At 36.2% G+C, this 13573-nt stretch overlaps 1 protein-coding gene across 5 annotated transcripts in view; it reads right to left on the bottom strand.

Moving 5' to 3' along the window:
• The window catches only part of LOC132141172 (leucine-rich repeat and calponin homology domain-containing protein 2-like), a 58429-nt gene that overhangs the window by 9105 nt on the left and 35751 nt on the right, over positions 1 to 13573 (bottom strand). Inside the window, exons 11-16 of one of the 5 annotated variants that reach the window (XM_059550472.1) lie at positions 8931 to 9035; positions 7403 to 7471; positions 6644 to 6703; positions 3793 to 3841; positions 3071 to 3109; positions 975 to 1115 (exon numbers count right to left, since the gene is read on the bottom strand). In XM_059550472.1, the coding sequence (XP_059406455.1) occupies positions 975 to 1115; positions 3071 to 3109; positions 3793 to 3841; positions 6644 to 6703; positions 7403 to 7471; positions 8931 to 9035 (463 nt within the window). Of the gene's footprint in view, positions 1 to 974; positions 1116 to 3070; positions 3110 to 3786; positions 3842 to 6643; positions 6704 to 7402; positions 7472 to 8930; positions 9036 to 13573 lie in introns of all 5 variants that reach the window. The other 4 variants (XM_059550473.1, XM_059550474.1, XM_059550475.1 and 1 more) reach the window with 4 other exon arrangements.

Raw genomic sequence — 13573 nt, 5'->3', positions numbered from 1 at the left:
AAAGCATCTCAGTCAAACTGAGGTCAGAATGTGCCGTTCCAGATTGCGTAATTTCCTGTCATTCTACTTCTGTGCTTTAAGCTATTGTCTTTTTTTCAATACTGCTGCAGCCTATCCCAATAAACTTCTGTTTATCTGTCATGGCAGAAAGCTGTCCAGGCCCTGAGGCAGAACAGCAGCCCAAAACTAACTTTTCAGCCGGATGTGGCTTTGATGTTGGTGTACCGTTTTTTCACTCCACACGTGCTGTTGTATGTTTTAAGAGCTTCGGTTTCATCTGTTTACATAGTGTTTAATCACAGACATGTCAACAAAGATGTAAACTTTCTTGTTGGTGTGTTATCTGCATAAGCAGAATGTTTATCCATATTTTGTGCTGGAATAGTTACAATTTAAGACCAATTTATTAAATCCAAACAAATCCTGTCATTCTATAAACAACTAATACACCGTGAAAACCAGCAAGGCACCTGGAATAAGATACATATAATTTTCTTCACATGCAAAACTCCCCTCTACAATATAAAACAATTACAGCCAACTTTAAGAAAGATCAAAAGATATTATTTTAACATTATTTGCACAGGATTAGAAACCAATGCTAATCTTGTCATGCAGAGTATTTTAAAAGCACCTCAAAAAGAATAAACTCATCACATCTTGAATTTCCATGATTTACAAAGATAAGGACAGAAGTACATTAAGTAATCAGTCCGGGGCTGCGGTGTCAAAATATAGCTTTTTAAAAAAATATCATGGGCTGAGACTAGAGGTTTTGAAGTACTGATTTACAAGTCTCATGTTGCATGAAGTAGTTACATATACAAATGTTGTGTGTGTGTGTGTGTGAGTGTGTGTGTCAGTGTGTATGTGTCTTCAACAAAACTAAAGAGGAAGGCATAAGGGTGTATAAACTAGCAAACAAAATATGTGCGTGAGAAAAACCAAGAACATTTGGGTAATTGGGTGTATACCTTCAGGTAGTCTTTTCTCAGGTACTTGTTTCTTCTCCGATCCTCATTCTGGTTGAGCACAGGTGGGACCTCCGGCCATCTTGGCTCTGAGTCACTGCTCTCTGATTTCAAACTTCCATCAAACGAGCAAGATGAAGAAGGCTGAGGGACAAATCACAAAATTATAGTGAATGTCAAGGCTCAAGATGGATTTCATGGGGCCCTAAATTAAATCCTAGCTATTCTGTGGAGCTGTAAACAAACAAGTTCTCATGGTCTCATGTGGAAATCATTTCCCTCCACATTAATGGTAAATGAACATTGTGATAAATATTGATATGATATGAAAATAATATTGTGATAATACTTTTGGCCATACTACCCAGCCCTAAGATGAGTTGTTGAAACAGGGAGAAAAACACACACACACACACACACACACACACACACACACGAATGTAAAAATGCATGGAAGCATCAGTAAAAATGTACTGAAAACTACAAACCGATTAGCACAAGTCCAGCACAAGTATGCTTATGAATTAATGGAGTTACATTTTAGTTGTATAATCTTTAGCTTGCAATGAATAAAATGTTGTGGGGAAAAAAACATGTTGTAATGAAAACAATACACTACCATTCAAATGTGTGAGGTTGATAAGATTTTTTCAAAATGCTTTTAAAAGAAGTCTTATTGAATGAAATACAGTAAAAACAGCAAATATATTCCTGTAAATTGTCAGCAGCCATTACTTCAGTCTTGAGTGTCACATGCTCCTTCAGACATCATTCTAATATGCTGGTTTGGTGTGGAAGAAAAATCACTATTATATACTATTATTAAAGTTGAAAACAGTTGTTTCTTTTTGTTTAAAGCTATGATGATTCTGGGCCCTATTGTAATGATCTAAACGCAAAGTGTAAAGCGCACGGCGCAGGTGCACTCAGGGCGTGTCCAAATCCACTTTTGCTATTTTAACGACAGAAAAACAGTCCGTGCACCGGGGCGCATTTCTGGAATGGGTTGTCCCTATTCTCTTAATGAGTAATGGTCATAACGTTCAATAAACCAACCAGAGTGTCATCTTCCATTCCCACATTAAGAGCGAGATGCGTTTGCGCCATGGTGGATCGCTATTTACATGGCGGAATTTGTTGGCGGAAAAGCTGAATGCTTCTCAAGCAAAAAATCTCGTGCACAAAGTTTAAAGCACATGAGCAGATCATCTACGGGACAAGCAGGAATCCACCAAAGCTCCGTGCGATGAGTCAGTTAATATATATGTGTGTGTATTGGCACGAGTGTTCAATTAATTAGCCAGTTTCATTTATCATTATAAGTAGTGATAGGCTGAATTCCAAATAGGTAGCCTAATTCTAATACATGCAATGATGGCTAGTCTAAAAAAAAGAAAAGCTAGATATTTTTATATCTATCTATGTAGCCTACACAATAATATGATTTTGGATGTAAATTAATCCATTACAATGTAATCCTTTTGTTTTTAATATTTGCCATGTTTGTGTGATGTGCATCCCTGTGTGTAATAAGCACAGTCAACGCGCACTGTGGACCCGCCCAGAGGCGCATTTTCTACCAACGCGCTCTTTAAATGAAAAAAAAAATATTGCCTTTATTGAAATCAATTAAAATTTTGACTTTAGACTTTAGACCAGGTTTGAGTTGGTCTACAGCGCAGTCTATTTTCAGCTGCTTAAAACACACCTCTTTTTTAGACCAGCACGCCCATGGGTGCACAAATGGGCGCAAATGCATTTGCTAATTAAACGACGTGGCGCTGGACGGGAAAATGCGAATGGCACTGGACTGAAGCTAGCAAAACTTGCGCTGCGCCTTGCGTCACATTGCGCTGGGTGTATGATAGGGTCCTCTATCTTTATTGTCACTTAAAACAATTTAATCCATCTTTGTTAAAATAAAAATATGAATTTCTTTAAAAAAAAATCTTATCGACCCAAACTTTTGAAGAGTGATGAAAGTATTGGTTGAGCGGGTGAAAACTGTTGTGAGTAAAAATACTCCTAGAACACTGGACTTGAGAAGCTTTACTGTAAGGATAGAAATGAAGGAGGAGGACTGTGAGGAACTGAGTGACCTCAGAGAAAGCTGCATCTTCATCAGTGATATCAGTCTCCTTAAAAAATATACACACACACAAAGAAAACAAAAACTTAGAATGAGGGAGAATCGAATGGAATTCATAAACACAATGATAAAGCAGAACCAGATTAAATCTATAAAACATCTCCACCCACCCACATGTTTCTACATATCTCCTTTAATGTTCAGCTGAAGAAATCAATTTATAAAGTTTTTGGAACAACTTGAGGGTGAGTAAATGATCACTCAAATGATAATTTTTCGTTTTTGGGTGAACTAAAGTAGCGTTTGTTTCACACAAACACTAAAGTTTCTTCCCCGTTGCGATGTATATACAAGGTTGCTGGAGGGAAGAGGTTATTTTCCCACCCTCAGATTAGTGAACCTTGTCAAAGACATGTTATTGCAAGGGTGAGGGCCCATGAGTTTAAAAAAATATGATGTATGATGCAAGTTCAACTTCTGGGTGCAGACTTAAACAACAGTCAACACACTGATAAATGGATGAAAGAACAGTTTAAAGTATAAAAGAATAGAAAGGTTTTACACCAACTGTTAAAGTCTGCAATCGGTTATTCATTTCACAGTACACTTCCAATGTAAGTTAGCCTGCATTTCTTACCAGGTGTGGCAAAATGAGGTGAGACATGCATTACTGCATATGATGCAGGCATGTTTATGATTTTTTGTGCAACTCTGCATGACACATACTGGTACCTGTCCACTCAAGGCGGAGGCTGAGCTGCTTCCTTCATCTAATGATGCACTGTAAAGAAAAACAGAAATGCGCAGAAATGAACCTTCGAAACATACAATTGATAAAAGTCAATAACACGTGCTTGTGTAGAGATATGGGCATGTGTGTGCACGCTGAAGTGTATAAGGCCAGATTTGTTGCCAGGTTGTTAATCTCACTGTGCAGGATGAAAGGGATGCAAGGCTCTATGCTATTCCTTTCACTGTGCACAGTGAATGTGATCAAGTGCTCATGCATGAAAACCTACAGTTGACTGATCGTAATTCCAGTGGACTAATGGTTTACATTAACCTTGACAAGTTTTATGTCTGTAGCTGTAGCGCTAAGAGTGAGATTGCTTTCCGCAGACAATGGCAGGCATGTCACAAATACAATGTGCCTTGCAGTATCGGTCAATTTCAACACTTCAAAGATTGATCAAATCAAAACTATGTACACAAAGTTACGTATCAAATAGCGTTCCCAAAATCAAACTCACAGACTATTCTAGACCTCAGTGTCACATGAATCCTTCACAAATCCGTATATTCTGATTTGCTGCTCAAGACACATTTCTTATTATTATCAAAGTTAAAAACAGTTGTGCTGCTTAATATTTTTGTGGAAACTGTGATACATTTTAGGAACTTCAAAAGAACATATTTACTTTAAATAATCATCTAATCTCTTCCTCTTTCTGATCTTGTTTAATTTCTTGGCATTTCAGTTAGCAATTTTGTGAATTTTCTGTATTTGAGAAAATTGATCAAATTATTCTGGCTTGCACTGGTGAGACGCATTTTTCATGATTAGCTTACTGAGCCAATGGTCAAATTCTAGCCTGAAGGTGGCATGAGTTCACAATGAGAATGTGCTAGAAAATGATCAGTTGTACCAGAACTGCAAAATAAGCTTTGTAGAAACATTTTGGCACATTAGCATGAGCAACTAATGGCCTGGTGCACTGGTTAAGTCATAGCGTGTATCGTTGAGCATTTGTCAGCTCAGTTTTTGCAGTGTGTTTAACAGTCAGAAATATCCGGACACTGTCTGTGGTTTCTTGGCCCATTGAGCATTTGGTGTAAAAATATCTGAGACTTTAACAAAGTTATTTCAAGGATCACATCTGAATTTATTATGGTTACAAGATGACAGAAGAAGACATACACAATAAGTTTGGAGGGGGGAAAAAAATATTTCCAGGTCTATATAGCCTATACCTGTCTTTGCCTGTTCACCTGTCAAATTATAAAGATTCTCCACCCTGTCATCTCCTCCCAGTCTTTTTATTGAATAAAAAAGGGTGTTTCCAAAACAAACAAAGATATCTTCGAGATTTAATTCCTGAGCATTTTCCACCCTACAAATGCTCATTGTTTTATTTATTTAGTTGAAAAGGACATTTTACATTAATAAAACATTCCTGTAAATGTAGAAGAATTAGCCAAAGGCTATTTTTCATCAGTAGTCCCTGAACAAGATGTTACAAGCCACCCAAGGACAAGGACAATTTCATTAAAAATAATACAAAATGTAATAATTACATAGTACAAATCATACAGTAGTCTATTAAAAACAATAGGATCAAATAAAGACAACGGTGCAAAACAAACTTGCAGCTGCTTTAATGCAGTTCGTTTTTATAAATACTGAATGGTCTGTACTATCACTTTAAAATGAATAGCATTCATTAGCATATATAATATATATATATATATATATATATATATATATATATATATATATAAAATTAAAATTTTAAATTTTAGTTTAAGTAACTTAATGCATTACCTAATGTTAACAAATTCCATGTTATTTTAAAGTGTTTCAACTGTTAAGATGAGCAAAAGTATTTATTTTTTTTACACGGTTTATCTTCTATCTAATGCTCATTTCTACCTTAACTTCTATGCATACATTTTTTTAAACATTAAAGATTAGGTAATGCATTATAAACTAACATTAAGCAGCAGTGAATATAGTATTTATAAATATCTATAAATGTTGTTTACTGTTAAGTTTATGTTATCCAGGGGTGCTGCTAGGGTTTCTGTGGCTCGTTGCTCTTGTGCATTACACAACTTTCAATAGGACGAACTGAGACAACTCTGCCTTGTCTATAAACTATGTTTCATGACCAAACATTCACAAGAACTGATGTGGGGAATAAAGTAAGGCCATGTCAGAGAGACATGAGAGAATGGATTTATTCCGGTCAAAAACGGTAGCCTGTTAAAAGCTTGCAATCCAAGTTGTATGTACACTGATTTGCAATGAAAAATTAAAAAACAAGAATATGAAGGAGCTGGTTTCTTGCTGTTGTTCTGTTTCAAGTCTATTATGACTCTTCTACCTGAACCTTTCCTTGCCGTGTAGATTTCCAGTGAAACATTTCACACGGTAAGACTGTGAATTGTCGACAAATATCTCACGGGCATCAGCAAAAAATCGGCACTTCTGTCAGATCGTGGCTCTGATAACACACACTACACGATTGTCATACACTTGAACAAGCAAGAGACTCAGATTTCAGTAATTGGTTACCGATTTCCACAAACTGTTGGCGAGCGAAAATCAGGGCTAAAATCATGCACTGTGTGCCCACCATTTGTTGAAATCATGTTTCTTGTGGTTGGTTCCTTCTAATGTCGAACATCAGTGAAAACTTACTGTAATGTTTAAAAAAATATATATGTACTGTTACAGCATTTAACATGCATTAACCTATTATCTGTTAGGAAAGACATAATGTTGCAGGTTTTTATTAATTAAAGTAGACTATAATAAGAAATAAGAATGTGCGTGGAGGTGTTTGTGTGTGCATCATAATACCTTCTAACAGTCTGAGATGGAGTTCTTTGTTTGGTGCTGCTCCCTGAGTGGCTGAGGAACCTGAAAGATCGGAAAATCCATTACTGCATGTCTTTGAATTCAGTCTCTGTTTGACATGCATCAGCGGAAAAAAAATCTTAAATCGTTGCATGGGAAAAACCTGAAACCATATACACAGGTGACAAAAACAGATTTTTTGGAATGCACCTCAGTCTGAAATGTCAAATTGAATTTTTAAAATGGAAACATTAACTGTCAGTGCTAAACATGGGATTTGAAAAACAAACAGAATTTGTGTGAAGCGATTTGCTAGGTTAGAGAAGCTTCTGAGTGTCATAATATGTATCCAGTGACCTGTAAAGCAACCTGGCTTAGGATTCAGAACAATCTTTCAAAATGTATATAGTTTTTTTTATCATGTGAACTGAACCAAAACAAAAAAAATTCAAAAGAAAGGTGTCCATTTGCACATCTACAATTTTGGCCAAAAGGACATGCGTCAAAGTTTCAACTTATTTTCCCACATGCAACACTGTTATCAGAATTTCATCTTGAAAACTGATATAAAATTGCAACATGCTTAAACACTTGACTGCTTGACATCATTAAACCTGGACATGCACATACTTGCTAATACACAACACGCACATAAATGCACATGACCAGATGAAATGGATGTGTGCTATACACCTTCTTCTAATAACACACATCCATCATTGGAGACAAACAAACATAAATAACACGCATCTCTCCTTCTACCTGTGAGCTCTCCCTGTGACTCTTCTACGGTGTATTAGACTCTCTGCCCTACAAATTAGGGATCGCCTCCTGAGAGTCAAATGTCATGTGTGCACCAATCAGATCCCAGGATTAGGTGGAGATGCAGAAAGTGATGGAGACGGAGATGAAAGGAGAAAGAGGAGGAGGAATATGGTGATTCACTTGTTAGTAAGCAGAGAGGGTCTGATCCCATCACTTCAAAACAACTGACAGCCATCCTCTCATTCAGAAGCAGCAGACTGCAAGGATGTGCATATCGAAAAGGAACGGACAAAGTCTGCATTCATTCGTGAATCTCTCATAAATGTAAATTAAAATAAAAGAGAGCAGAGAAGGCTGAGGTATCAGAATAAGGCCCATGTGAAAGAAAGACTTAGAAAAAGTGAGTGCAGTGGAGAGGAGGATATATTATATAGGGCCGTCAATTTACTGTGCTAATACAACTGAAATAATTTTGATGATAAAACTTAAAGCAAACAAACTCACAATACTATACTAGTTACCAGGCCTTGAAGGAAACTGGGGCTTAAATTTAAATTGCGGTCATCATTTACTCAACCTCATGTCATTTCAAACCCATAAGACTATGGTTAATCTTCAAGGTTAGATTTCCTGGACTTTCAGTAGAGGGACAGTAACTTTCATTAGCATGGCCATAACTCCCACTGAGGTTGCTTGAACTAACGGAGCTTTGATGCTCATACAAACTGCTCATATTTGCTTATGTTTATGTACTGTTTGAGACATTTCTGAAATTTAAGGGTGAAATATAATTTTACTACATTTCTCATTAATGTCTTGGTTAAAAACCTGTTCCTGTTCCTTCTCTCGCAGATTTTTATGTTTCTTATGAATCTGCTTGACAAATAATTTATGCAACTTACCCAGTTGGAAGTGGCTTTAAAGCTACTGTTACTGTATGCAATTTTTGGGCCTTCAGACATCCTTAAATGCTCATTTATAGATTATGGAAATCAAGCTTCATTTTGGGACTGCTGTATTTCAGTATTTATGAAACTCTGCATACAAGCCTGAGTCAATCTTAAATTGTGTTTTGAAGTCTTGTGGGTTTGGAAAAACATGAGAGTGAGTAAATGATTTGAGAATTTTCACTTCAAGCTCCAGATGGTTTTTGTGAAGCCCTGAATGTTTTTTTTTTTGTTACTTTCTCTCTCTTAAGTTTTTATGTCAGGTAATGTTTTGTCATGAGTAAAGCCATTCAGAGCTATAATTGTAATATACAAATTCTTACATAAATTGGTGTATTATATAAAGCATATAACATTACAATTAATTAATGTGTAGTGACTCAAATATCCAATCCAGAACAAACACATTAAATAAATTTTTCTTACACAGTCAGTTTCATTCACATTAATGACTTTTTTTAATCGATTGACAGCCCTAATATTACAAAGTAGGCAGTGAGTCTGATGGAGATACTGTGTGCATGTTTGATGGGCTCTGAATGTTGCATGACCATGCACGATTTATCATGAAAGATCACCTGTTCTGTTGCTCTTGTTGAAGCAGCTGTACTGCGATCTTCCTCAGATCCAACACTTCCTTTAAGTCATCCTCGTCTTCTTCGGCTAACTGCTCTTTCTCTGAGCTGAAGTTGACAAGAGAGGGAGACAAAAACGATAAAGACAAAGGGACATTGTTGCTGAATTCTGAAATACAACTTAGTCACACAGTTAAATTCTTGTATTGCGTTATTTGCAATGTGATTATAACATTTAAGTCATCAGTAAAGCAAGCAAGTAATGTTTATTTCTATAGCACCTTTCAAGAGCAAATGTCACAAAGTGCTTTACATCAAGATAAAAAATAAAGACTTGACAATTAAAAGAACAGATTGGACAAAAGCAAGTTTAAACATGACAATTAAAAGAACAGATTAGACAAAAGCTAGTTTAAATTAGTGAGATTTCAGCTTGTTTTTTTTTAAATGTCCACAGAGTCCACAGATCTCAGTTTCAGAGGAAGAGCATTCCACAGCTTGTGATCAACTACTTCAAAGGCACAGTCTCCTTTTGTCCTCAATCTAGAACTTGGAACAACTAGCAGGAGGATCTCAGGAGGACTTGAGGATCTCAGATTCCTATTGGAGTTATAGGGTTGCAACATCTCTTTCATATACACAGGGACTTGACCATGCAATGCTCTATCATCACAAGAATTTTTAAATGAATTATAAATTTGACAGGGAGCCATTGTACAGAAATGAAAATAGCGGTTATGTGAGATCTCTTTGATGACTTGGTTAAAAGCCTAGCAGCAGCATTTTGAACCACTTGTAAACGTTTCAGGGATGAAATTTCATGAGGCTTAAAATAAATATATAGTTGAATATCATCTGCATAGCAATGATAGTGAATGCCTTCATAATTACTTATCAGTTTCCCCAGAGGCAGAAAATACAAAGCAAAAAGCAATGGGGCCAAAATGGAACCCTGGGGAACACCACAGGACACAGGTGCCGTTGATGAGGTATACTTTTGAACTCTTACTGAGAAAGACCTGTCTAATAAGAATGATGAGAACCAATTCAAGGCTCTTCCAGAGATAAAAACCTGCTTTCTAAGCCTCTCAACTAATATACAGTGATCAACTGTATCAAAAGCAGCAGTAAGATCCAATAAAACCAGTACGAAGCATTCTCCTGCATCACCTTGTATTAACAAATCATTGAAAACTCTAAGAAGAGCGGTTTCAGTTGAGTGCATACAACTAAAGCCAGATTGAAATTTATCAAACACATTATAACCATCTAAAACAGCTTTAAGTTGATTTACAACAACTTTTTCCAGAACCTTAGCCATAAAAGGTAACTTAGAAGTAGGTCTATAATTTTGGGGTCACGATGGAACAACAGCTTGTTTAAAATAAACTGGAACTTGACCTGATGTTAATGAATTATTAATTATAGATAGCATACAGGGTCCAAACGGGTCAATAACATTTTTAAACAAGGCAGTGGGTACCACATCCAGAGGACTAGAAGTTACTTTAGTGAGGTTATCCAGTGTTATTGGGGAAAGGAAAAAAATCTCCAGGGTAACTGGCCTGGAGAAACAAGTTATTTTGAAGTGAAGGAGAAAGAGTAATATTATTTTTTTTTATTGTTTATCTTATCCACAAAAAAGGAGAGTAAAGTGTTGCACTCATCAACTGAAGAGATCTGAACCACAGGTGATGAAGTAGAGACAACGTTATGTATGGTGTCAAACTAAATTTTGGGATTATGTCTGCTGCTAGATATAAGATTAAAGAAATAGTACAGGATGATGAATCTAAATTACAAAATAAATTGAATGAAATGCAATTATTATCTGAAATAAAAATATCCTCAGACAAAACAGAACCGATATTTAAACCACAGCTGAAAACAAGATCTAAAGTATGGCCTTTTATATTAGTAGGACCGGTAACATATTGGATGAGATTAAAAGACTCCGTAATGTTTATAAAATCAGCTGCAAATCTATCAGAAACATCATCAATATGAATGCTGAAGTCACAATTCTAGTGAGCTTAAGAATAATAAAAATAATAAAAAAAAAATTCACTAAATTCATCTTAGGAGGAGCTGTTTAGGCCAGGAGGACAATAAATTACAATACAATAAAAGGGATATGCAATAAAATTTCAATAAAACTTTGCTGGATATTTTGCGGGAAAGCGTGCAGAGTTGACAGGGAAGCGAAGACTTTGTTCACCAGTGGGAAAATGGTCTCCACAAACATTGTCTGACATTGTCAGCCTTAGCCAAGGGATAACTCCGAATATACCGAGACAGAATATACTTGGGCTGAAGAGATGGATGCCATTTTCTGATGACTCCTCGCTTCCAGAACAACCTCAGCTTCACTCGAATCCTGGCCATTCTCCACGGCTTCCTACAATGTCTTCGGTAACTTCAGTCAGAAGGACCTGCTGAGGACTGATGTGGACAATAAATTCTGTGGAATATCAGCCCAGGGTGGTGGAATATTATGATTTACCATTGATGATCTTATGTTTAGAAGAGTTTGCTGATCATACACCTGAGGAGTGACTCCAACATTAAGAAGCAGCAGAAAAAAACAGGATGCTGCACAGGACGGTTAGGACACAGCGTGGTAGACATACAGTGTCATCGGCAAAGCCAAACACAGGTGCCATCTTGCCACGTATAAGTAAAAAACGAATGGATGGAAACATAACTACAGACTCCCAGCAGTATTGGCTGGCCTGGAGAAAACTCTCATCCTGTGACATACACATCAGAATGTGATGTTAAAGGAATTCATAAAAGAACCAATCATTAAGAAATATCATAACAGAAGGAATGTAGCTATTAATGCATGCATTCATTTGTTTCATTTATTTATGGTGGACCAATATCATATTTACTCATTTCTTGCAGTCTTGTAGTGGCTGCCTTCATATTTTTAGCATGATACAGGACATTAATAAAGCCTCTGAGCAGATATGTAGCAGAGCTGTAAACATTGGTATAAGACACTTGAGTAGGTTTTCTGAGTCACTGGATGGTGCAATCCTCTATTTACCATTTATTCAATAGCTGCTCCAATTCATTCCAAAGGTGTATAACTGGGTTCACATTTGTGCTTTGTACAGGCCAGAAACCATTTTGTACTATACAGTGATTCTGAAACGGGAGAGGACCCTCCCAAAACTGCTGCAAAAAAAGCTGAATAGCCAAACATGGTAATTAAATTGGGGGAGTTCTTCCTTCTCAATGCGTTATTTTAGCATGGTTTTGGCAGCAGAGCATGTTTGGTCATAATTACTGTATTATATATTTTTAACCAGCCAACTATACACCACTATACCCTGCAGGTGAGGCAAAACAAAAGCACTCTCATTTCAATTAATTGTGTGAAATACATTACACATAATTTTGCCCAGATTATCTTCAGGATACAAATTATAAGAATTTTCATGCCATTTGTCTGGACTGGAAAAAGGCTACAGTCTGAAAAGGCAAAGAACTCTTACAAGAATCAACATCCTCATTCAAGATAACACACCCAACTGAGAGAGACAAGTTCTCTACATCCACGTCCTTTAATCACTTTCCCCCTCTCTCGCCTAATTTCCATCTAAATGCGGGACATTACAAAGATCATCAAAACCAATTTATATAATCTGAGTTTATTACAATCCAACTATTCCTGTTTGATGTCATTTTAAAGTTCTCTGTGCATCTGGTAAAATGGTCTCAAATACATACAAAAAAAACAGACGGCCATCAAGATTAAAATACACTGTAGAAAAACTACTCCCAGGTCTTTCACGCAAATGACCTCCTCTATGTAATTCTTGCCACAGAAATCAAGATTATTCACTTGCAACCCTGAAAAGTGATATGCTAAAACCCCTGCAATAAACAAACAATACCATTTGGTTACTTTGGGGTACTTCTGAATATTTAAGGGAAAGTGACAAAGACCTCCGGGAATCTGCAAACAGATCTCCCATATTATTGTTGTGTGTATTATTTTCTGCTACCAGGTAACTACTTCTAAAATCTTAATTTCTGGAATTATTGATGGTGTATATTATTGATTTGATTTATGATTTGAATTGGATTGTGAATTATTGTTCTTACCTGGTTAATAAATTGTTATACTTGATTAATTCTAACTAGTCTTTGTGTTGTTGACTCTAAGATATTATAGTAAGTCTATAACACTGTAAACTTTGCTCAGGTTAGTAACCAATTCAAATGTTATAGAGCTCCGTATACTTAGACTGTAGAGGCTATTTAGTTTTTCCATTTAGGAGTTGTTGACCAACCTAAATTTATTTTAGAACTTCCGATTCTATCGTCCCAGAGTCAATGTTTTTATTTTAATGGGATTTTGGTTAAATCCCTAAAATAAGGTACGTGGTTTATACAGGCTCAAGATACTTTCACATTTTATTCTATGACATAAAACACACCAGTTACAGCCCACTCATGATTTTTTTTAAACGGTTAAGTTTCTTAAAGACGGTTGCTAACAAATTGCTAAATGCGACTAAGGGCGCTGTCAGAGACAATAAACATCATCATGCTGAATCAAAGTTATATTATTTTGTGAAAATTATCTTGATGAACAAAACATAGAAGTTTCATGAACTATGGTTGAACACAGA

The sequence above is a fragment of the Carassius carassius genome, chromosome 5, assembly GCF_963082965.1.
Source record: "Carassius carassius chromosome 5, fCarCar2.1, whole genome shotgun sequence".
In the NCBI taxonomy this organism is placed as follows: Eukaryota; Metazoa; Chordata; class Actinopteri; order Cypriniformes; family Cyprinidae; genus Carassius; species Carassius carassius.
The sequence above is the reverse complement of the archived record's forward strand: the minus strand, read 5'-3'. Positions and strand labels throughout refer to the sequence as shown.